The 20,876-nt window shown below is 39.7% G+C and overlaps 1 protein-coding gene across 1 annotated transcript in view; it reads right to left on the bottom strand.

Moving 5' to 3' along the window:
- The window catches only part of LOC129237016 (uncharacterized), a 189,443-nt gene that overhangs the window by 147,400 nt on the left and 21,167 nt on the right, over positions 1-20,876 (bottom strand). The window contains exon 3 of the mRNA XM_054871379.1: positions 6,626-6,796. Coding sequence (XP_054727354.1) covers positions 6,626-6,796 — 171 coding nt within the window. The remainder of the gene's footprint in view (positions 1-6,625; positions 6,797-20,876) is intronic.

Genomic DNA, 20,876 nt, shown 5'->3' with positions numbered 1-20,876 from the left:
TAAAGTAGCAGCAACAGAACAATTATTTTCATAAAAAATTTGCACGATTTGCAATCGTTGCTCAAGTGTGTAGCGTTCCATGATGAAATGTATACTAATGAAGTTTACAAATGACAAGCGAAAAATAAAAAATATTGCCTCGTTCGCCCTCCCTATCGGAAAAAAGTTGAAGCGCACCTATTGAATAACCCTATACTATATACTCGCCTACTTTATGAATGGTGTTAGGTACAGGGTGGGCCATATAGCGTTTGCTTTTTGAACCACCTATTTTTTTGAGAATGGTAACACAAATGACATGTCAAATGTGTTCATAATTTACTTAAAGGTTTGACATTTACGAAATGGGACGCTATACGCTTCAACAAAATTGGGAAATATTGAAAACCTATTTCCAAAGTGGTGAGTCTTCTTCTTCTTTTCTGATTTTCACATCGGTGGCTACTTCAATAAGCAAAATTGTCGGATTTGGGGCTCAGAAAATCCACACATTACTGTAGAGAAGCAAATGCATCCACAACGAGTCACTGTTTGGTGCGGTTTTTGGTCTGGCGGCATCATCGGGCCATTTTTTTTCGAAAATGAGCGAGGAGCCGCGGTTACAGTAAATGGCGAGCGTTACCGTGACATGCTCAACGAGTTGTTTCCAAAAATTGAAGAGGATGACATGGACGACATTTGGTTTCAACAAGCAAATTTTACATGACCCACCCTATATTTACTGTGTTAGACATGCAGATGCATTTTCATGTATGTGTGGCACGTCAGTGATTTGTCTATTCTATTTGCCAGGTAATATTGTAATTTTAAGCTTAGCTTTATTCCAGCAACCGCACGCATACATATGCACACCCAAAAAAGCATGAATGCGCAGATAAATATGCAACAGAAAGATTGCACTTGATGTAAAACAACAAATAATAAAAGGATAAGTTACTTAAGGTGCACTCAAAGAGTTGCTCAATTTCCTCGTCTTCCTCACCACTCATTTACGCTTATAGCCGAGTATGTGAATGGATAAGTGCGTGTGTGTGTGTAGAACGTGTAATGCAGCGCTACCAGTCTTGTACTTTCTGCTTCCTTTATTTATATGTAGTTGCAGCTCATTGCCGCAAAGTGGCGGAATCCTCAGGAGTTTCCACTTTATAAATTACAATTTGTTGCTGCGTAATTCACCGCATGATTGAAGTGCGCTGCTTCACTTTGTAATAACAATAAATCTTCGCTACTTTCGCAGATACGGCTACACATGTCTTCTAAAGCCGCGTTGTGGTTGCGAGGCCGCACTTCCTGCTCTATTCTAATGTTGTTTGTATTGCTGTTAGTTGTTAGGAGACGGAAACAAAGAATTGCCATGAAAATTTATTGCGCCCTGCTCGGCTACTCAAGTGTGTTGTGATTCAGCTTGCGACTGAGTGAGTTGGGTGGTGTTTATGTGTAGGTCTGTGTATATGTGGCTTCGAGTGTGCCGGTTAGTGTGCATGTAATGAGGCGTTGAATTAATTGTGCTTAAACATCTTAATTTTAGTTAATCGGATATTTATAATAAGAACATTTAATTACATAACGTAAGAGCGGTTCGCTAGTGGAATGGAAGGGTCAAAGATTTATGTGCCATGATTCGGATAAACGGGCATTTGGTTCATAGCAAAAAGGCATACATACAAACATCCTAAGTCCTCAATTGTGTGTAATCAGGATATCGCTAGGAACGTGGAAATCCGCATAGGCGATAAGCTCTCGTACCGTATAAAGTTTAGTTAAGCTTTTTGAAGCTTTTTAAAATTTTTAGATGTGTAGGTAGGCAAAACAGTTGAAGTACTCCCCAAGTAGCCCTAAAACGTCGTTTAGAGGGCCATTATGAGACCTTAAATAGACAGATATCTACCACCAGCCTGAGCTATTGATGTAATGGTGAAGATTGATGGGACTTAGGTTGGCGCATTGCTTATAGGCTGTCGAAGAAAGAAGCACACAGTGCCCTTAATCGTATAGCTGCTAAATCCGGGCTTCCCGCAGCTTCTGCTATGGGGATCATCTAATCCTAGCTTTTCCGTGTGTGTACCAATCGTCCAATGACCGTTAAGCACAGCTACGAATTTGAAAGTTGAATGGCGTAGAGTTCTTAAGACTTTCAGAGTCCTACTGCTATTGTACTGAGACCACAGGGTTTTCGAAATAGCACCTGAAGAAATGGAGTTCCATCTGATATGTGCTTTCCTGAGAAATACGTTATGCAATTCCCTTTAACAACTGTCAGAGGGATGGCGATAACCAGGTAGCAGGTCGCGGAGACCAAATCAGTCGACCCCTTTTCATCAGCAATTTATGGAAATAAAATTTCGATGTCAGTGAAATGTTATCTGCATCACCCAAGAGATGTGATCTCCTTCTTACAAGAGTTGACCAGGTTGGATCTGCACCATGGTGTCGTCAGCGCTTTGATCGCGGCTTGGCTATCAGAAAAAATGTTAATATCCCCCAGCTCCCACGATTCCTAAGCATTTTTCATGGCTGTAGGATCGCAAAGACTTCTGCTTGAAAAACACTAGCAGTATTCGGCAGTTTTAAGAAAATACATAAATTGGCTGATTTACAGAAAATTCCTGCTTCGACTCCCAATTCTATCTTGGAGTCGTCACCCTAGACCGAGGTACCAGCTTCGGTACAGATCTTCTAATCGTTCCAATTCTGCCTACTTGGAAAGCTTGCCGTGACTTGACCCCCAAATTCCAATTTGCGGATAGATAGACCTATACGAAGTTCAGAGAATTACTGTCTTAACTGCCTAGAATTTTCCTACCATGTCCGTTGAAAGATTGTCTCCAAAGGCAAATCTCATCTAACCTGATTGCACTTTGAGCAGCGATGCAAGAAACGTAAAAGTCGATGGGAAGTAAGTGCGAAACAACATTCAGTATTGACATGCAGTACTAGGATGAGTGCTACATGCTCCAGGGGTGCCAATACAAGCCGTGCTTTGCACGCTCTCTAGTTTGGAGATATTATAGCTTTTTGGAGGGGTTTTCCGCAAAACCAGGTATGCATACATTAAAATTGGCAGAAGCACTACGTTGTACATCCAAAGAATGACCTATGGCTTGAGGAACCATTTTTTACTCCCATTTGCAGGAGTAGAAAGTTATACTGCCCTTCTTTACCCAATGTTCAATATGTAGCTTCCAACGGAGTTTGGAGTCAAGTATCACCCCAAAATACCTAATTTCCAATGAAAGCGATGGAGCACGGTTATTTAACCTGGGAAGTATATGATGCCGAGGTTTTTATTTTCTGGTAAATGGCAAGAGCTCTATTTTATCAGAGTTTACTCTGAGGCCACACTGGTAGCCCAGCGACTGAGTAGAGCCAGAGGGTGACCTTTCCTAAATTTCAGCCATGACTGAGGGAAACGGTCTCGACAATATTGGTGATGATAGGTGACTTTAAAAAGTTTCTCAACGAGCCGTTTCCGTATGGAACTATCAGTAGTTTTCAGAGCTAAAATGAAACTCCTAAGCATTGCATCACAAATTGGCTAACCAAAGAAGGTGCGCTACTAAAAGTAAACTCTTGCCCTCAACATTTTTTCCCCACGAATTCTTAGCGAGAACCGCACTTTTCACATGCCAGTTGGAAAAAACATGCAGGGGAATTAGTTATGCAGAGCTAAATATGCCAATATTTCGGATTTTCTGGCCGAACACCATTCCAAACAGAAGCCTCTGGGTTAGCTCCAACCAAAGTCCAATACGAATGGATTCCTGAAAATGAAATGGGGCTCCCTTAAACACGTTCTTAGAAGGGAATCAAGTGACATCACTGGGATTGATTGAAATCCCCAAGCAAACCAACGAAGAGGTAGACCCTTGCTGACTTGGAGAAGGACTTTAGAAACGGAAGTAAAGAAAACCAACCAAAGTTGGAACGAGCTGAAGAGTCGAATGGAAGAAATTTGTTTCTGATAGTGTCGAGTGGAGAAAGATTGTTCTAGCCCTTTGCTCCCTTGCGGAGGTATAGGAAATTATAAATACTTAAATATCTCTTTCTTACATATTCAACAATGAAAATTTATCGTTTTATTATAAGTTATGTGATGGAAAAAAATTTAAGCCCCATAGCCGGTATCATAATCTACATAATTACCCGGTCAGATCAGCCTTTTTTGAAAACGCGCTGCGCTCCAACTGCAGCTACAATTTTTAGCTTGCGATGAACAAAAATTTGTTCTCGATTACACCTAAGAATAGTTGTAGAAATATATTCTTATATATCCATTTTAGTCCAAAATCTGGCCCACTAGAAAAATATGGTTTCCAGAAAAACTTATTTAAAGTTATCGATAACATACGCAAGACAGAGGGACCGCTCCAAAATGCAAAAGAGAAGTTTTTAGAACATTCTCTAACCTTAATCCATTAAGTTGGTCAGTTTTAAGTATTAAATACTTCTTAAGAACAAATTGGGAAAGCTCACTTGCATTCTCATAGCCAACTGCATATTGCGCTGTCATCTGCTTAGGCTGGGAATAGCGTTCACCAACTACTGTCGTTTCTGCGGTCAATTTGAAGAAACTTCAACATACCATTTCTCGAATGCGATGCCACAGCGAGTAGATGGAGTAGACATCTTGACCTGCTACGGCTAGAAGGAAGGTGTATACACGCAGCTCAACCCAACTCCATCTTATGCTGATTGATCGAGCTGGGCTTGTATGAGGTAGTGTGGTGAGTGGAAAGCATAAAATCCCGCAAGATCGAAGTGTAGAAAAGCACATACGCTCAGGCCAATCCAATTCAATCCTAAGTTGAATGACAGAGCAGTGTTTGTATTAGGTACTGTGATGAGTGGAACATATAAACAACCTCAAGATCGTTGTACCGAGAGGCATATACGCTCCACCCAACCGAGCTCCATCTTAGAGCTTATTGAACGTGAGTATGAACGGCACGAAGATCGAGATGCACAAAGGCACGTACGCTCAGCCCAATCCAACTCCATCTGAGGTTGGTTGAGAGAGCTGGATTTGTACGAAGTACTGTGCTGAGTGGAAAGCGTAAACGCCCTCAAGATCGAATTGCAGAAAAGCACAACCCCACATACTTTCAACTTTTGTGAGCGAGATGGGTTTGTATGGGGTACTGTGATGAGCAGACGACCTCAAGATCGGAATGCAAAAATCCACATACGCTCAATCGCTCAACCTACGCCATCGTAAGCTGATTGCGAGAGCTGGGTTTGTGTCAGGTACTGTGATGAGTGGTAGGTAAAAGTGACCTCAAGATCGAAGTGCAGTGCTGCCTCTTTTTCTTTTGATTTCATTTCAAGATTTAAGCAAAAAAATCGAAATTTTTTTGAAAATTCGAATACCCTACCTTCTGAATTCTGAAGAGATCTCGTAAACGTCCAACACTAAGATTACTTCTATGCATACATTTTATAAATATTGGAAATCGCAGTAAAATGTGGCATCGTAGCAGGTATTAATAAATAAAGCGTTCACTATCAGCTTTGCTTTATAAGGTAGGTAGACTGCGGCAAGATCCAGCGGCTTCGTTGGCTGGGTCATGTCGTCCGAATGGATACAAACGCTCCGGCTCTGATTAGACGGGTTATTCGATGCGATACCAGCTGGTGGTAGCAGATGAAGAGAAAGGAACGTTGGAAAGATCAAGTGGAGAAGGACTTCAAGAGGAAGAAGATGTGTGAATGCAGCGAGAGGTGGCCAATATGATTTATGGCATTATTTGAAGTCGAACAGAGAAATCCAATGGCTGAATAGCGGCATTCGTCATCGATTGAAACGAGCACATGCCACAGGTAATAGTTTGGGCCGCTGTAACCGCAAATGGGCGCTCTCCAATCGTTTTCATTGATGCTTGCGTTAAGGTAAATGCGAAATATCATCGGAAAAGTATTCTGGAGGTTGCTTTCAGGCCGTGGGCAGACCATGAACGTTTCAACAGGACTCGGCACAGTCTCACAAAACTCGAGTGAACCAAAAATGGCTAAAAACAACGTTCCGAACTTCATAACGTCCACATAATGACCCTCAAATTCCCAAAACTCGAATCCGATGGACTACTCTCTTTGGGCCATTTTGGAGAGCAAGGTCCGAACTAAAAAATTCACCAGTCTCGAGGTGCCGAAAAATCCATTCTCCGGGAGTGGGCCTAAATACCTGCAAGTCATGTTGGGACAGCTCGCGATTTGTTTTTGGACCGTCTCAAGGCCATATTCAAGGCAAAAAGTGGTCATATCGAGCAAAAGTAAATTAATTCTCAATTTTGTACTATTTTTACACATTGTTTACTTTGAATTGAATACAAGTAATTTTCCAAACTCAATTTATGGCCTTTTTAATTGGTTACACTTTGAGTGCCTAAGACAAATATAATTTTTTAGCCACATTCACTTACACACAACTAAAACCGGAAAGTTTTTACGCATTCAAACGTTAAATAGACACGTGGGCCATATACGAATAAATATATGTATTTAGTAATTTTTGTTTTTACATAAAAAAGGTAAAAGCTCTCTTTGATGTAACCTTTGTGGCGCATACTCATAGTTATAATACGTAAATAAAAAATAGCATGAATCTATATTTGTTTTCAGTTAAACTCACCTTTCTTTAGCACAAATCCGCATGGATGGTCGAACAGGAAATCACGAAAATGATTACAATCCGGATCCATGCCGGGCTCTTTGCAAAGGCAGGTTGGACGAAAGAACTGAAAGGCTTGTAGTGTCCTTAAGGCAGCTTGACATTTTGTCACAGTAACTGTACTGCATGAAACTGAAAGAAGAATAGAAGAAAAGATGAAAATATAGTAAAAAAATAATTATATGGTTGTGCATTTAATTCAATGCTTTCAATCGTGCAACAAAAGAGACTCCCCCTTTTTTGAATAAAAGGTAGTTAGACTGCCCCACTTCTTACAATTATCAGCAGGCTTATAAAACGAATAGTCAACTTTAAAATTCATTATTACGCCTGTATGCCCGAGCTAGCAAGCGTAAATAAAAATAAACATAATAAAAATATTTTTGTCTTACTTTTCCGAATAGATGGCGCTGATTAGTGGCACAGTAAATATTAGTTTGGGGAAGAAGAAATCCATTATTTTCTCGACAGATTACTGTAGTGATTGATATCTCGTTAAGCATCAAGAAACAACGTAAAGTATCAGTCAACAACTTGACTCCGTTGTCAAGGTGACATTTCACACAAAAAAAAAAACGAGTTTGCTGTGTTTTGTTTGTTCTATTCAGTTGTAAGTTACAATGGAAGTGAACAAAGAGAAAAGCCGGTATATTTTATAATTTTTCTGCAAGCAGTCTGGGCTGAAATTGTGAATGGTGTTTATGGTACCGCACTGTAAACGCTAATTATGTGTAATTTTAGTTTCGTCGAGGCCACTCAGGCATTTTTTATGTTAAAGAAAATATCGATAACATCGGTAAAATCACAGAAATAATCGAAGTTGACACATCGACCATAAAACAGTTTTAAACCATTAGCGGAAAAATGTTGGATTTTCAAACTAATATGTTTTTAAAAAAGGTTCCCGTTAGATGCGCTGTAGTAGCTCAATTTCGACAAGTCGTATCAGAAGTCAAAATACTTACACGGACATGGACTGATTTAGAAATTTGGTAATTATTGGCGGTACAACTAATTAATTTCGTATTTTTTGATAAAATAAAACCATTTATTTAAGTATAATATAAAAGTGAAAAAATATTTTATTCAAAATATCGGAAGCGGCAATTTTTTCCCCTCTTTCAGGCAATTTATGGATTCCATCCCAAAAAAACTTCTCATCTTTTGCGCCGAGAAAGTCATCAAGCCATTTTTTAATACCTTCAATATTGGTGAACCGTATTCCAGAAAGGTGATTCTGCATCGACCGAAGCAAGTGGTAATCAGAAGGAACTATGTCTGGGCTATAAGGCGGGTGAGGTAGAATTTCCCATCCGGCATTTTCCAAATAATTTTTGACCGGTACTGCAACATGTGGAACATGTGGCCGAGCATTGTCATGATGGAAAATGAATTTCTCGTGTCTGGTCGCCCATTCTGACCGTTTTTCGACTATTGCTTGCTTCAAACGTATCAATTGTTGCCTGTATAGCTCTCCCGTGATCGTCTGGCCCGATTTTAACAGATCATAGTACAGCACACAATTCTGATCCCACCAAATACAGAGCATTACCTTCAAACCATGAATATTCGGCTTTGGTGTCGATTTGGCTGGTTGGCCTGGCTTCACATATGAACTTTTACGCTTCGGGTTGCCGAAATGAATCCGCTTTTCATCGTCAGTGACAATACGATGCAAAAACGATTTTTTTTCGTGGCGTATAAGCAGGATTTCAGACATGCAAAATCGTCTCTCAACGTCTCTCGGCCTCAATTCGTGTGGCACCCAATTTCCTTGCTTGTAAATGTATCCGGCTGCTTTTAAACGTTTAAAAATGGCTTGTTGACTGACTTGTAATGTTTTTCCACGTTCTTCTTGAGTTTCACATGGATCTTGATCGAGTAGTGCCTCCAATTCTCCGTGTTCAAACTTTTTTGATGGACCCGATCGCTCCTTGTCTTCTGTGTCAAAATCACCACTTTAAATCGTATAAACCACTGCTGACATACTCTGACCTCTCGAGCATATTCAGAAGAAGATTCTGAGAGTAAACGATGTGCTTCTGTTGCACTTTTCTTTAAATTGAAGAACAAAAGCAAACCTCCCCGCAAATGCTGTTTTGTTGGAACGTAATTTGACATTTTGACTGTAATAAAAAATATGTGTGTGTTTACTAATATTCACTGTGACATATCAATTTACTAGATTTTTTGGCGTGCTTTAACATAGAATGGCTGTCACTGTCAAAATATTGACTACATAAAAAGATATGAGGGTAGTAACAAATACAAAATTAATTAGTTCTACACCCGATAGTTTATCACAGCCAATACAATACAGTTGGATAAGGAGGAGGAGTGCGACCTTGCAAATTCTCTTAAAACTATTCAAAAACTTGTTGTCCAATTTTGTTTTATTTATTTATTTATTAGAAATTTGTTGTAATTAAAATTTACAAATGACATTTTTATAAGGGAAACTAACTACCCGGGCTTTTACCCAATTTTACCTATCTTTGAAGGCTAGATTACCTCTACCATTCATCTATAAATCCTAAGAAAACCAAAAAGACCGCCATTAGTGACTAGCGATAAATCAGCACCGAATGAGTAAACATATTTTAACAGAGGAGGGAATACCATAAAAGTCAATAAAATAGGAGAAATACTAAAATTTATTGCGGAAGTTGGGCTCAGAGAAATACTCTGAATCTACGAAGGGACACCGAAGGTCGTTCGAGTCGCACTGCTAAATCCTCTCATGATAATAATAATACTTTATTTATTATGAACTATTTTGGCAGTCATTCCAAATCGCATATCAATTCTAATAAAATTATTCATTCATCCTAATAAGAGAAACTAAATATAAGAGTAGATGATTTGCCGTTCTTAGTTAAGTTTGTTGGATAAACATCGAAATTTGCTTAATTTGGCTGCAAATACGAAACAAATATTAAGGGTGTTATGGCAACTTGTTTTGAATTGTCCTTGCGTGGGCTAGTCCATGCGCTTTGTGCGTTACGTATTATACTCCCACATACACGCACATACGTACGAATTCAGTTCAAGCCCTTCAGGGAAATTCACTAGTGCAGATTTTCTGTGCTTCTACTGGATTTATAACCCTGACCAATTCAAACTCTTTTTGCTTTCTGTATACTCAACTGTTGATTTATACCTAGCGATGTCGTTTGACGACTCAAATGCCCCTCTGCAACCGATCTTTTATACTCTGGAATTAGTAGAAAATTCAGCAATTTAAATTTAGTAGAAAATCTTATATCCGAACCAGTGTTGAATTCAACAAATTAGCCTGTGCTCAGATTTCCAACTTATTTTTTGGGCAAACGTTTTGATAGTTGATCTCACTTAATTCGGGCTCTCTAAATTAGATGGCGTCCTGTATTTTGTCAGATTGGCTCCAGTTTTAAACACAATGGCCATCGAATGGAATCCGTAGCCGTAGACCAGGACGCTAGGTATATACCTGAATAAGGCACACTGAGCTCAAAATTGCCGCCCACCTCGAAGAACTGGAGAGAGATAAAATCTCTAGCTTTAGAATGGGGACGAATTGAGTAACATAAGAGGCCATACAGGCCTAGCCCTAATTGGGAACTGCATCAAAAAATAAAAACAAAAATTAAATTTATTCAGTTATAGAAAATAAAGTATAATAAATAAAAACAAAAAGAAATAATTCATTATCACAATCTTCGCGTACAAATCGTTTATTTCAACGATGTTTGTCATTTTCCCAACAAATTTTGCAACTTCTTTTTTTATCGCTGATAGATCCTCGAATGTCGGATCCATGTCGAAATGCTTTTTCTACTAAAGAATGTAAACATACAAGCTGACTTTTAGCCTCAGGTTTACCATTCATTTCATATTGTCGGGGAGTCACTGAGGAGAGAACGACGACCGCACGATGACAGAATTACGTTTAGGCTATCCGCTTCAAACTACTGATGAAATTCATATCAAGGCCTGCTATATCTGCAAAACGGCGAAAGACAATGGCCTAAATTTAGACATGTAAGCACAGGACAGCTAAGAAGAAATTGCTGAGATGATTCCACCTCCATTAAACAGCTGATGTAGAAAGAACTCGAAGCACTGCCGAGTCTCACAGCGTAACTACTTTGCAAGCAATTTCCATAAGGGAACCCACAAAATTCAAGAGCTGAGGCCTTTCTGACCTTAGAAGCTCCCTCGAGCGCCTACAATCCACATATGGCCAGAGGGACTTCACGACTTTACAAGTTTTTGTACTAGCCCAGCTTTCCTTGAGTTGATGCGTGCGCTTAGTGTGTCTCGTGAGCATCCTCTCCACCAGCAGATTACAGGTAGTCAACCTGATCCCAATTCTCTTATTTTATAGAAAAACCACGACACAGGTCCCATGCCTAGCCGGTTCATGCGTCCAGCAGTTTACTGCAATGTCTCTGTGATTAGTTACCCAGATGAGCTTTTGTAGAGTTAGAAAAAATATTCTGAAATATTCAAATACCTAGGAGTGCAACCTTGGAGGTCCAACTCAGAGCAAGCGAAAACTTTTAAAGCGTACTACGAATTCGATTCTTCTATACGGATGAGAAATATGGGCCAATTCGCTATGGGTTAAATGCCGGCGAAAGCCTTTGCAATCTATGCAATACACCTCCGCTCTCAGAATGGCTTCTTCATACAGAAGAGTATCAAAAGCTGCAGTTTTAGTTTTCATCGGAACCATTCCTACTGATCTTCTAGCACAAGAGCGTGAACGGAGATGGTAGAGAAATATCTCAGGAATCCCAGAACAATGCTTCTCCGACATTGGAATTCAGACGCTCACAGTTTAGCAAACAAGATGGAACATTGAACAGTACGGTAGATGGGCAGCGAGACTAATACCCGATTTAAAAAAGCGGGTAGAAAGTAAGGAAGGTGAAGCTAACTATTACGTCACACAGTTTCTGTCGGGCACAGGTCCTTCGCAATTTTTTGTGGGTAATGGGAAAGATGCATCTACCAAATTGCATTTATGGAGATTGGAATTGAAATTGAAATTTGAAAGATCGAGCAATGAAGCACCGAGAGATTTGGTAACTCCTAAAACACTCAGGTTAAAAAGCACATTATACTTAAATCTCTTGAAAGTGAAAGGGTAGATAGTGAAGAAGGAAAGGAGAGAAAAAACAGAAGGAAAAAGATAGGATGTAATAGAGGAATAGAGGTAGTTAGACCTGTGGAGTTTTCCAGATTCTTTGACAAATCTGCAAATATCCTTCAGCTTGGGAGAATGAATACTGCACATTCTCATTACATCGGGACCCAAAATTAGTAATCTTGCTCAAGCAAAGGCGGTACACTCACAGAGAAAATGCTCAGCGCCATCCACCTCCTCTAAGCAAAGCACGGCGCAATTTGATGAGTTGTTGGTGGTAGCGATGAGAATTAACAGTTTCACCAGGTTTCAACAGCTCATAGTAAACGACACCCTGCTGATCCCACCAAACGCACAGCATCGTCTTGCGTCCAAAGCGATTAGGTCTTGATGAAGAAGTTGATGGTTGGCCGGGATCGACCCATGATTTTTTTCGTTTAGGATTCTCAAAGTATATCCACTTTTCATCGCTAGTCACCACAAGATGCAGGAACGACTTTCTTTTATGCCTAGCCAGCAAGATTTCGCATGTGTTTTCGCGTCGCTCCATCTGTCTATCGTTCAATTCATGGGGTACCCATTTTCCGACTTTTTGGACCTTTCCCATGGCACGTAAACGCATGGAAATGGCTGGTTGAGTGACACCTAACTGCTCGGCAAGCATTTTTTGCGATTGGGTATCGTCCTCATCCAAAAGAGCCTGCAATTCATGGTCCTCAACTTTTCTGGGCCGATTTTCACGCTTCTTGTCACTCAAGTCAAAATGGCCGTCTTTGAACCGACGAAACCAGTCTCTGCAAGTTGTTTCCGATAATGCACTGTCACCATAGGCCTCCACAAGCATTCAATGCGATTCGGCAGCCGATTTCTTCAAATTAAAGCAAAAAAGTAGAGCTTCCCGCATATGCTCTTTTTTTGGCTCAAACTAGACATGATTACGCAAGGAAAAAAGTGTGTTGCTGTATGAAATCACTGATGATGTGCAGTGATTGATGTAAACAGGTGTCGAACCCATGCAAAAAAAATATGACATTTCTATGGTAACTTGATATGCTCACTAACGCCATCTACGAGCAATCAGCGGATTTAAGCTTATACACCTGGTACATCAGGTCCTCAATGATTCCAATGGTGGTCATATGCTGGCCCCATGGGTTGCGTACTGTAATAATACCGACTATCCACCGAACGTTGTTCATTCATCGCTCATCTTTCCGAATTACAAATATGCTTCATTAGTTCCAATTTTCCCAACAGGAACGCTAAGCTATGACTACCACAAACTCACATTCATATGCTCATGCGGATATCCGAGTACAACTGCCACTAAGAGTCGATGCCATTCCTCCCCAGCAATTACCCATAAGAACCTTTGGTGCTTAAGTGTCACTGCTAAGCTGCCACAATAAATTTTTATTTACACTTATTCGATTGTAATAATACACTGAACTCATAAAAGTAACCCATAATTCAATATAAGTATTCACATACTCGTAATGTGTGTAAATAAAGAAAATAAGAGAGCAAAATGTTTAAAAGGACATGCAGCGTATGAAAATATACGAGGAGTCACAGAAGACTGCTTTGATGGCCAGTTGAAATGAAAATAAGTTGCTATTGGCTATAAATAGATGTTTTTATTTGTAAATCCCTTATAAGAAAGATAATAGTGAGTTATGAATCTTTCGTGAAATTAAGGGCACACAATAATTCTCCTCCTCATTTATGTATGTCCACGTATGCATGTATAGTTAGGCTAGGATTAGTTGAGTCCCTTTGTTAAACCACTGGAGCTCATTCTTGAGTTTTCTCTGGACCAATTTGCTGATTTATTTATTTATTTTTTTTTTATACTATTATTATTATTTATTGAATCTATTAATTAATCTTAATACTAACATTAAGGTTTCAACTCTACCTAAATTATAGTACCTACAGCTTCTTGAAGACGGTTAAGGTTGCTATGGGGGCCTCAAATTTGCCTCACATCGTTGGAAAGTCAATTCTTCTGAGACGTGACGAATTGACGGTATGCAACAACGTCCGAGCCAATGGATTTGAATGGTGTCTCAGCCTTTGCCAGTACTTTTGCTGAATTACTGCTATTTCTGCTGCCACTAATGAAACATTTAGGTCTCGATGGATATTTTCATTGTTTATGTACCACGACGCTCCAGTAACCATTCTTACTATCTTAGATTGCCTTCGTTGTATAATTGCTGGCACTTGCATTACCCCACAGTTGTGACGCATACTCGTACGTCCAGATTGGCTTGATGATTGTATTGTAGAGAAGGACTCTGTGACCAAGGCTAAGCCCGGAACGGGAATTGATTAGCCAATAAAGATCTTTCGGTTTTAGCTTCATCTTTCTAATCTGTCCACTTTTGGCCTCAATGTGCCTTTTCCTTGTCAGGCTTCTGTCCATACAAACACTAAGTATGTAACTTCTTTAGAATGTGGTGTAAGTGTGGATTTTAGATATAAACTGGAGCTGTCGCTTCTATTTATCGTAAAACTCCCATGCTTACACTTTTGCTCATTCACTTTGATGCGCCAGTCTGCCAACCACTTTACTATGTGTTTCAGATGATTGTTGAGTTCACCCGACGCTTTTATTGGACAAAGGATTGCAGTGTCGTCAGCAAAGGTCGATGTAAATATTTGCGGGCTTGTTGGAAGTGTTGGCCGAGTATATTACATTTAAAAGCGGACCCAGTACACTGCCTTGTGGTACGCCGGCTTTAATTTCGACTTCATCAGTTAGGTAGTTTTTATATCTTACCATAAACACCCGATTTGTAAGATAAGATTCTAATATTTTGTGTAAGCTTTGTGGCAGTATGCGTTGGATTTTGTAGACAAGTCCCTTGTGCCATCCTCTGTCGAATGCCTGAGCTACATCAAGAAATATGGCTGGGCAATATTCCCGTCGTTCAAAAACAATCCTTATTTCGGAGCTGATGCGATTGACTTGCTCAATTGTGCCGTGTTTCTCACGAAAACCGAACTGATGAGCTGGAACAATGGTATTTTGCTACAGACGCGGCATCAGTTTTCGTTTTAGTAACTTTTCAAATAGTTTGGATAGAGATGGCAGCTGACTTATAATTCTGTATGAAGCTGTCTTGGCTTTATTTTTTACTGGTTTTTTACTGGTGGCTAACTTGAAGAATTGCATTAAAAATCACACTGAGAAATCTTACAGTGCAGTTTGCAGTTTCCTTATCATTTTAGGAGATATTTGATCATACCCAGGTGTTTTTTTAGGATTCATCTCGTTCTCAATTGACTTTAGCTCATTTGTTGATTTAATGATTTTTTTATTAATATCGGCAGTTCTATTCGAGAGACCTTTTCAAGACAGTCTAGAAAGGCGAATCCGAGCAAGGAAAGTTTTTTTCTGTATAGAGCAATGCATATACACAGGAGGTAATGATTTCAGAGCAGAGCCTGACTCGGATAGACATAGGTATACTTCCCTCGTAGTTCAGTGATTAGGCAAGCGAAAGATGTACTAGCGGCGCGACTTTCAGAGTAAACTCCTCCACCTACCTGTTCAACAATTTCTAGGTTTCAATTTCTGGAATAAACTCACAATTTTCAAATTAATTAGCCCTGTCAAAGGCCATTAATTGCTGCCAACGAGTTCGTCTAATGGTAGGGTTAAGAAACGTACTGTTTCGACGAGGTCGGACTACAAAATTCGGTCGTGCTTACCTTAATAGTTCGGTATTTACCCTACCAAGGAATATTATTTCAGATTTCATCGATCTAATTTTGTGATATAGTCTTGTGGTTACCGAAATGCGAGCCAGCGCTGTTTTTTGATGAAAATAGTAATTTCGTTTTACCCTCTTTTACCCCCAGATCCATTCGCTACGCTTTTCTTATCGGGTTTAGAAAGGCAGAACTAAAAAGTACAATGGTTTGAGTGGTTGGAGTCAAGTAGTGCTTGAACAAGAAATGGAGCTTCCAGCAGCTGATTAAATAAGTCAAACGAATCGGAGTTAGTGGTTTCGTTTACATTTTTTTTTATATGACTAATTTAGACACGGCTGTCAGAATTTAGCGGCTTTCAATGAATTCACGAGTTTATAAACTTTCCAGTAGACACAAAATTGAAAAGACATGTAAAGATATTTGCGCTCCCCCACTTTTATTTATATTCGGTGACTTAAATCAGACAAATATTAGACCAGAGGAATTAGAAAGGCTGACAAAAAGAGGTATAAAATGCACGAGGGTGAGCTTAAGAAAAAATTCGAGCAATAGATTCGCCCAAAATCCTAAAGATCTGACCAAAGCTCAGAGGGTCCGCTAAGTAGGTCATATCTTACGAATGAACACAAACGCTGCGGCTCTGGCGTTTCCTACAATTAAATGAGATTTACGAAGACTATCGCTGACTACACCGTACTGTAAGGGAATTGCATTGAAAGTACCAAATGGAGAAGATTCTCTTCAGATTTCTAATTGGCATTTGTTAGCACCTTGAGGACGGCCAAGTCGCTTAGGCAGCTAATACGCTAAATAAAGAACAATATTGCAAGGAGATTGTGAATTCGTAGGGCCACATGGAGCATCATGTTTTTTGTGATAACATCAAGTAGCCTACACAAATGCCGTAATCAATTTGAGCTGTGTGTACTATATACTCGTCTTAAGCCGCGTCAAATGTAAGCATGTGGGGATCCTCTATTATGCCTTTCAACTCAAAACATCCAACGGTGAGTTTCACCTTCTATTGGGACCAAATTTTGTTGTTTTGTTTTGATATTTTGGCATCTTAACTCAAACAGTGATCAAACTTTAAACGAAATATAAAAAAAATAGGTGCAAGTTTTCACCGGCTAAAAAGTCGGCATGAATTTAAATATTTTTTGTATTTTTGTTTTTTCTTCTTGGCTTTCCATTTCTAGCGGAAAGCAAAAACTGTTATTTAAATGATTCAGTTTTTCGGATGGTCAATGAAGACCCCCAGCGAATAGACCTTCATTGACACATTCAAACCAACTCTACTACGCCGGCTGCCGATACGAAGTATTGGAAAGGAATGAATGAGTGAATGAAAAATGAGGCTAGTACTTCAACCTCGTGGTCCTGATCACAGAACTTCATCCAAGCCCAAATCTCTTAGTAAACCTAAAATAGAACTGGGTTGGGCTGAGCGTATGTGCCTTTCTTCTGACTACGATATCTTATACTTCTTTGGACTTTAGAATCACATTCGTGAAGGCTGAAGACTCCGGTGACAGGAGCCAGGGAGACACAAAGGGCCAGAACAAATTGCTTTCATTCAGATTTGTTCTGCGCCAGAGTCTTAGCTTCATTCCATGTTCAACTCACGGCGCGCGATTCCTAATCCACCAATCGTCTCCAAGTGTTCGATGGTCTTCCTCGTCTACGACTGCCTTGGGGATTTCACTCAATAATCGCTCTGGATCTGTCGTCTACGAAGTTTCCTACGAAGGACAAGGCCAATCCAACCCCATTTTCTTCTCCAAATCTTAAGGAAGATTGGGGTTTGCTGAGTTGTTCTCCACAAATCAGCATTCGAGATTTCGTTTAGCAAAAAGATTTTGAGGATTTTGCGAAGGCATCCAAAAGTCAAAACTTGCAGTGCGTTTTCTGTAGTGACCTGTGAGAATGCCGGAGAGCAGGCTTAGTTTGTACCTTAGAGAGCGTAATGAGTTGCCTGCACCTTCTTTTATTACGCCCCCAGTAAATATGACTACTTTTAAACTAGAATTCGGTGCCATAAAGCAAATGTTTCTTAAAGGGAATACAAAAATGTCTCCATCCAAATATATCATACATATGCATGTACATATTTACCTAGGTTTGCCATCCCATCCGAAGCAACAAGTGACATTTTTCACAGACCTTCAAATATCCACTTCATTGACCGCCAGAGCCATACTCCGCCTTCCATTACTTTTGACATAAAATATAAACGTGCATTTACTTTTTTATGTGTATTTATACTTATGTATGTGTGTGCTTTCTGCTTGTGCCCAAAATATTTTGTTTTGAAATAAACCTACGTGTATGAAGCCCAGTGGCAGTCACATTTGTTATGTACCTACATTTGTCGTGTAGCCGTAGTAAACTGGGATATAAAAAAATAGGAAAAAGCTATTTTTTACGGGTAAACGCCAGCAATGTTTGATGTCCGTCTTTTATTGCTATGAATATGCGCAATAATCGCACACAACATCCTTCAAATCACCACTAGCATCACCATAAGCGACACAGACAAATTCGTTTCGACTTTGTTTTAAGCTTCAGTTTGCCTCTCTTCAGATTAGGGATGTTGCGAATGTTTTAGTTTTAGACATCGGCAAATGCGGATGCGGGTGTTTAATAGTTTTAAGGAACAATTCAGAAAAATGTAAAACTGGAAAAGTTAGTAACTTTACAATAATAATGTTCATGTCATTTAGTACTTAAATTTAAGAATTTCATTGAATAAAAAGTGGCGTTGCTGCCTTTTCAGTTTCTAGCTGGTCTCTCAAAGGATCGTGAATCAAAGCTGCGACACTAAATCACTGCTCGCTCGGTACACTTGTTAGTGGAGGCGACAAATATCAGCCTCCGAAACTTAACAATATTTTAAATTCATTTCGATTGCCAGGACTTGCATTATATTTATTATTATTTTACTGGGGTAAAAGAATAACTTTTTTTTGAGAATAAATCGTGGCTGCTAATTTTGCATGTGTGCTTCTGATTTCCTTTTCACTTCAAGAATAGGGAATAATGGCAAGATCGCGCTACATCTTCCTGACTGCTGAAGTTTATTTAAATCCTTTTCCAAAAAATTCCCCATTTTCATTCCTTTGGCTGTTTAGGAATTTGGAGAGCCTGTAATGTCGTGAGAGCTTTTCGTTTTTTGGGTGTAGGTTTTAGATTTTATTAATTTTAAATCCCCTCTGCTGTTATTGGTTGGAAAATTGGTGTTTATAGCCAGAGTCTAAATATTTCAAGGATGATACGAAGTGACGTGTGACTTCCGAGTGAATCAAGAATTGAAATGAAATTTCCTATTGGTTAATTCTTATTTCTCTTGATTGACACGGTAATCGATTAAGCAAATTTGCTGAGTTTAACAAAGCGCACCAAATGCGCCAAGTAGAGACACCAAGTGTGGCCAAGTCCTTCTCCACCTGATCTTTCCAACGCAGATAGTCCTTCCTCTTTCTCTGCTACCACCAGCTGATACCGCATCGAATACTTTCAGAACCGCCGCGATTTGAAAGATCCAAAAATCTTCCGCAGAATTTTTCTCTCAAACACTCCAAGGGACGCCTCATGACGCCTTCAGCGCCATTCGTTAGCACGGGCATTATGAGAACCTTGTAGAGTGTTAGTTTTGTTCGGCGAGAGAGGACCTTACTACTCAATTGCCTACTTAGTCCAAAGGAGCACTTGTTGGCAAGAGGGATTCTCCGTTGAATTTCAAGGCTGATATTATTTTCAGTGTTAATGCTGGTTCCTAAATAAACGATGTCTGTTACTACTTCAAATGTGTCGACAGTCATGTGGGTGCCGACCGCGAGCGCGACGACTCTTTGTTTGATCCTCATACCCTTGGGAATGGTCAGGACACATCATTTCATACGGTTCAAGCAATTCACAACTTCAGGGCTTCACCCAAGTATTCGCTGGGTAGCTTCAAAATACCCATTTGAGAGAAACAGCCCAGAATATGTGGTTGTGCGCTAGGTTTGAGACCCACCAGTTAAAAATCCTTTTGCAATGAAAGCACAAACGAAGCCTCGGATGAAAACTCCTTACTCTGATGACGACAACGGTAAACGAACTAAGTAATATTATTTGAGGGCATGCATCTGGAATGTCCCGTCCCTTAATAAAGAAAGTGTCTCTGTCCGCCGATTTGTTTTCTCGTAAGAGTAAGGCCTGTTCTCACCACCTTTCAAGAGATGTGATGGACGTGGCAAGGCTAGAAGACCATCGAACTTTGCAACATCTACTACAGCTGCCCTGTAAAGGAGTGCAAATTTGATGTTGGGTTTGTAGTGGGAGAGAGACTTCGCCTCCAGGTACTTTCATTCACTGCGGTGGAGTCTCGGAATAATCTGCCTGAAAGCGAGATTATTCAACATCTCGCTCATTTTAGCGCACTTCCCATTGGAAATAAGAACGATAGGGCCAAAAACTGCCCCTATGGAACGCCTCGAACGCTCCTATGAGCGCTGCGAGTGGTGAAGGAATGGATTTTTGATCCCAAAGTGGGAAAATTCAGACTGCACAAAACATCCGATAATAGATCTCAATCCATACTTTTCCATTACGGCAGGTACCGAAATATGATAGCGTGGAGCCCAAAATTCGAGTACGAAAGAAATTCCTTAAGCGTCGCTGTCTGTTGATCGAAGAGGAAGAGACGCTTCCCGTGTTTTAGATGTAACTATGTACCATTCATTATCTTGTTGCAGCCAAATAGCTGTTGGTTAATTAGTGCCTACGAATTCTTGTCGAGTCACTGGCTATTGCGAATGTGTTTGCGAATACGAATATTCGCATCATCTCTGCTTCACACACATACGTACACATACATATGCAAAATTAATGGTTTAACGTTTATTAGAGTTGTTGATATCGCTTTTCGATTATGTTTTATCGTACGAGTATGTCATGGGTAATAGTCGCCGTAAAAGTGAAACGATGAGGACGATTTTATTGATGATATTTGAATGATTACTCCTTTCTACAAATAAAGAGCCAAAGAATGCTAGCTGGGGAGGACTTCTGTAAACATGCATTTCTTTTAGGTTTATTGGAGCTTACTGGAGTGCTAGCACCATGTAATTTAGTCTGTACTTGTGTACTTTATTGAAAATTTTAGAAATGATGGAAAGAGTAAAATCAAAACAAAAGCCAATATCGTAACTGCAAAATATTTGTATTAAGAATAAATTAGGAACAGGGATAGGGTGAGTGAGGTAGGTTTAAAAATAGCTTCGCACTTACAACAACCACCGTCTACTGCGTTGAGTGGTTTGGCCATTAAAACATCGGCCTATTTTCTGCATTACTTCGGGAGGATCCAGAACG

Source organism: Anastrepha obliqua, chromosome 1 (assembly GCF_027943255.1).
Source record: "Anastrepha obliqua isolate idAnaObli1 chromosome 1, idAnaObli1_1.0, whole genome shotgun sequence".
NCBI classification, from domain to species: domain Eukaryota; kingdom Metazoa; phylum Arthropoda; class Insecta; order Diptera; family Tephritidae; genus Anastrepha; species Anastrepha obliqua.
This window is presented reverse-complemented; position numbering and strand designations above follow the sequence as displayed.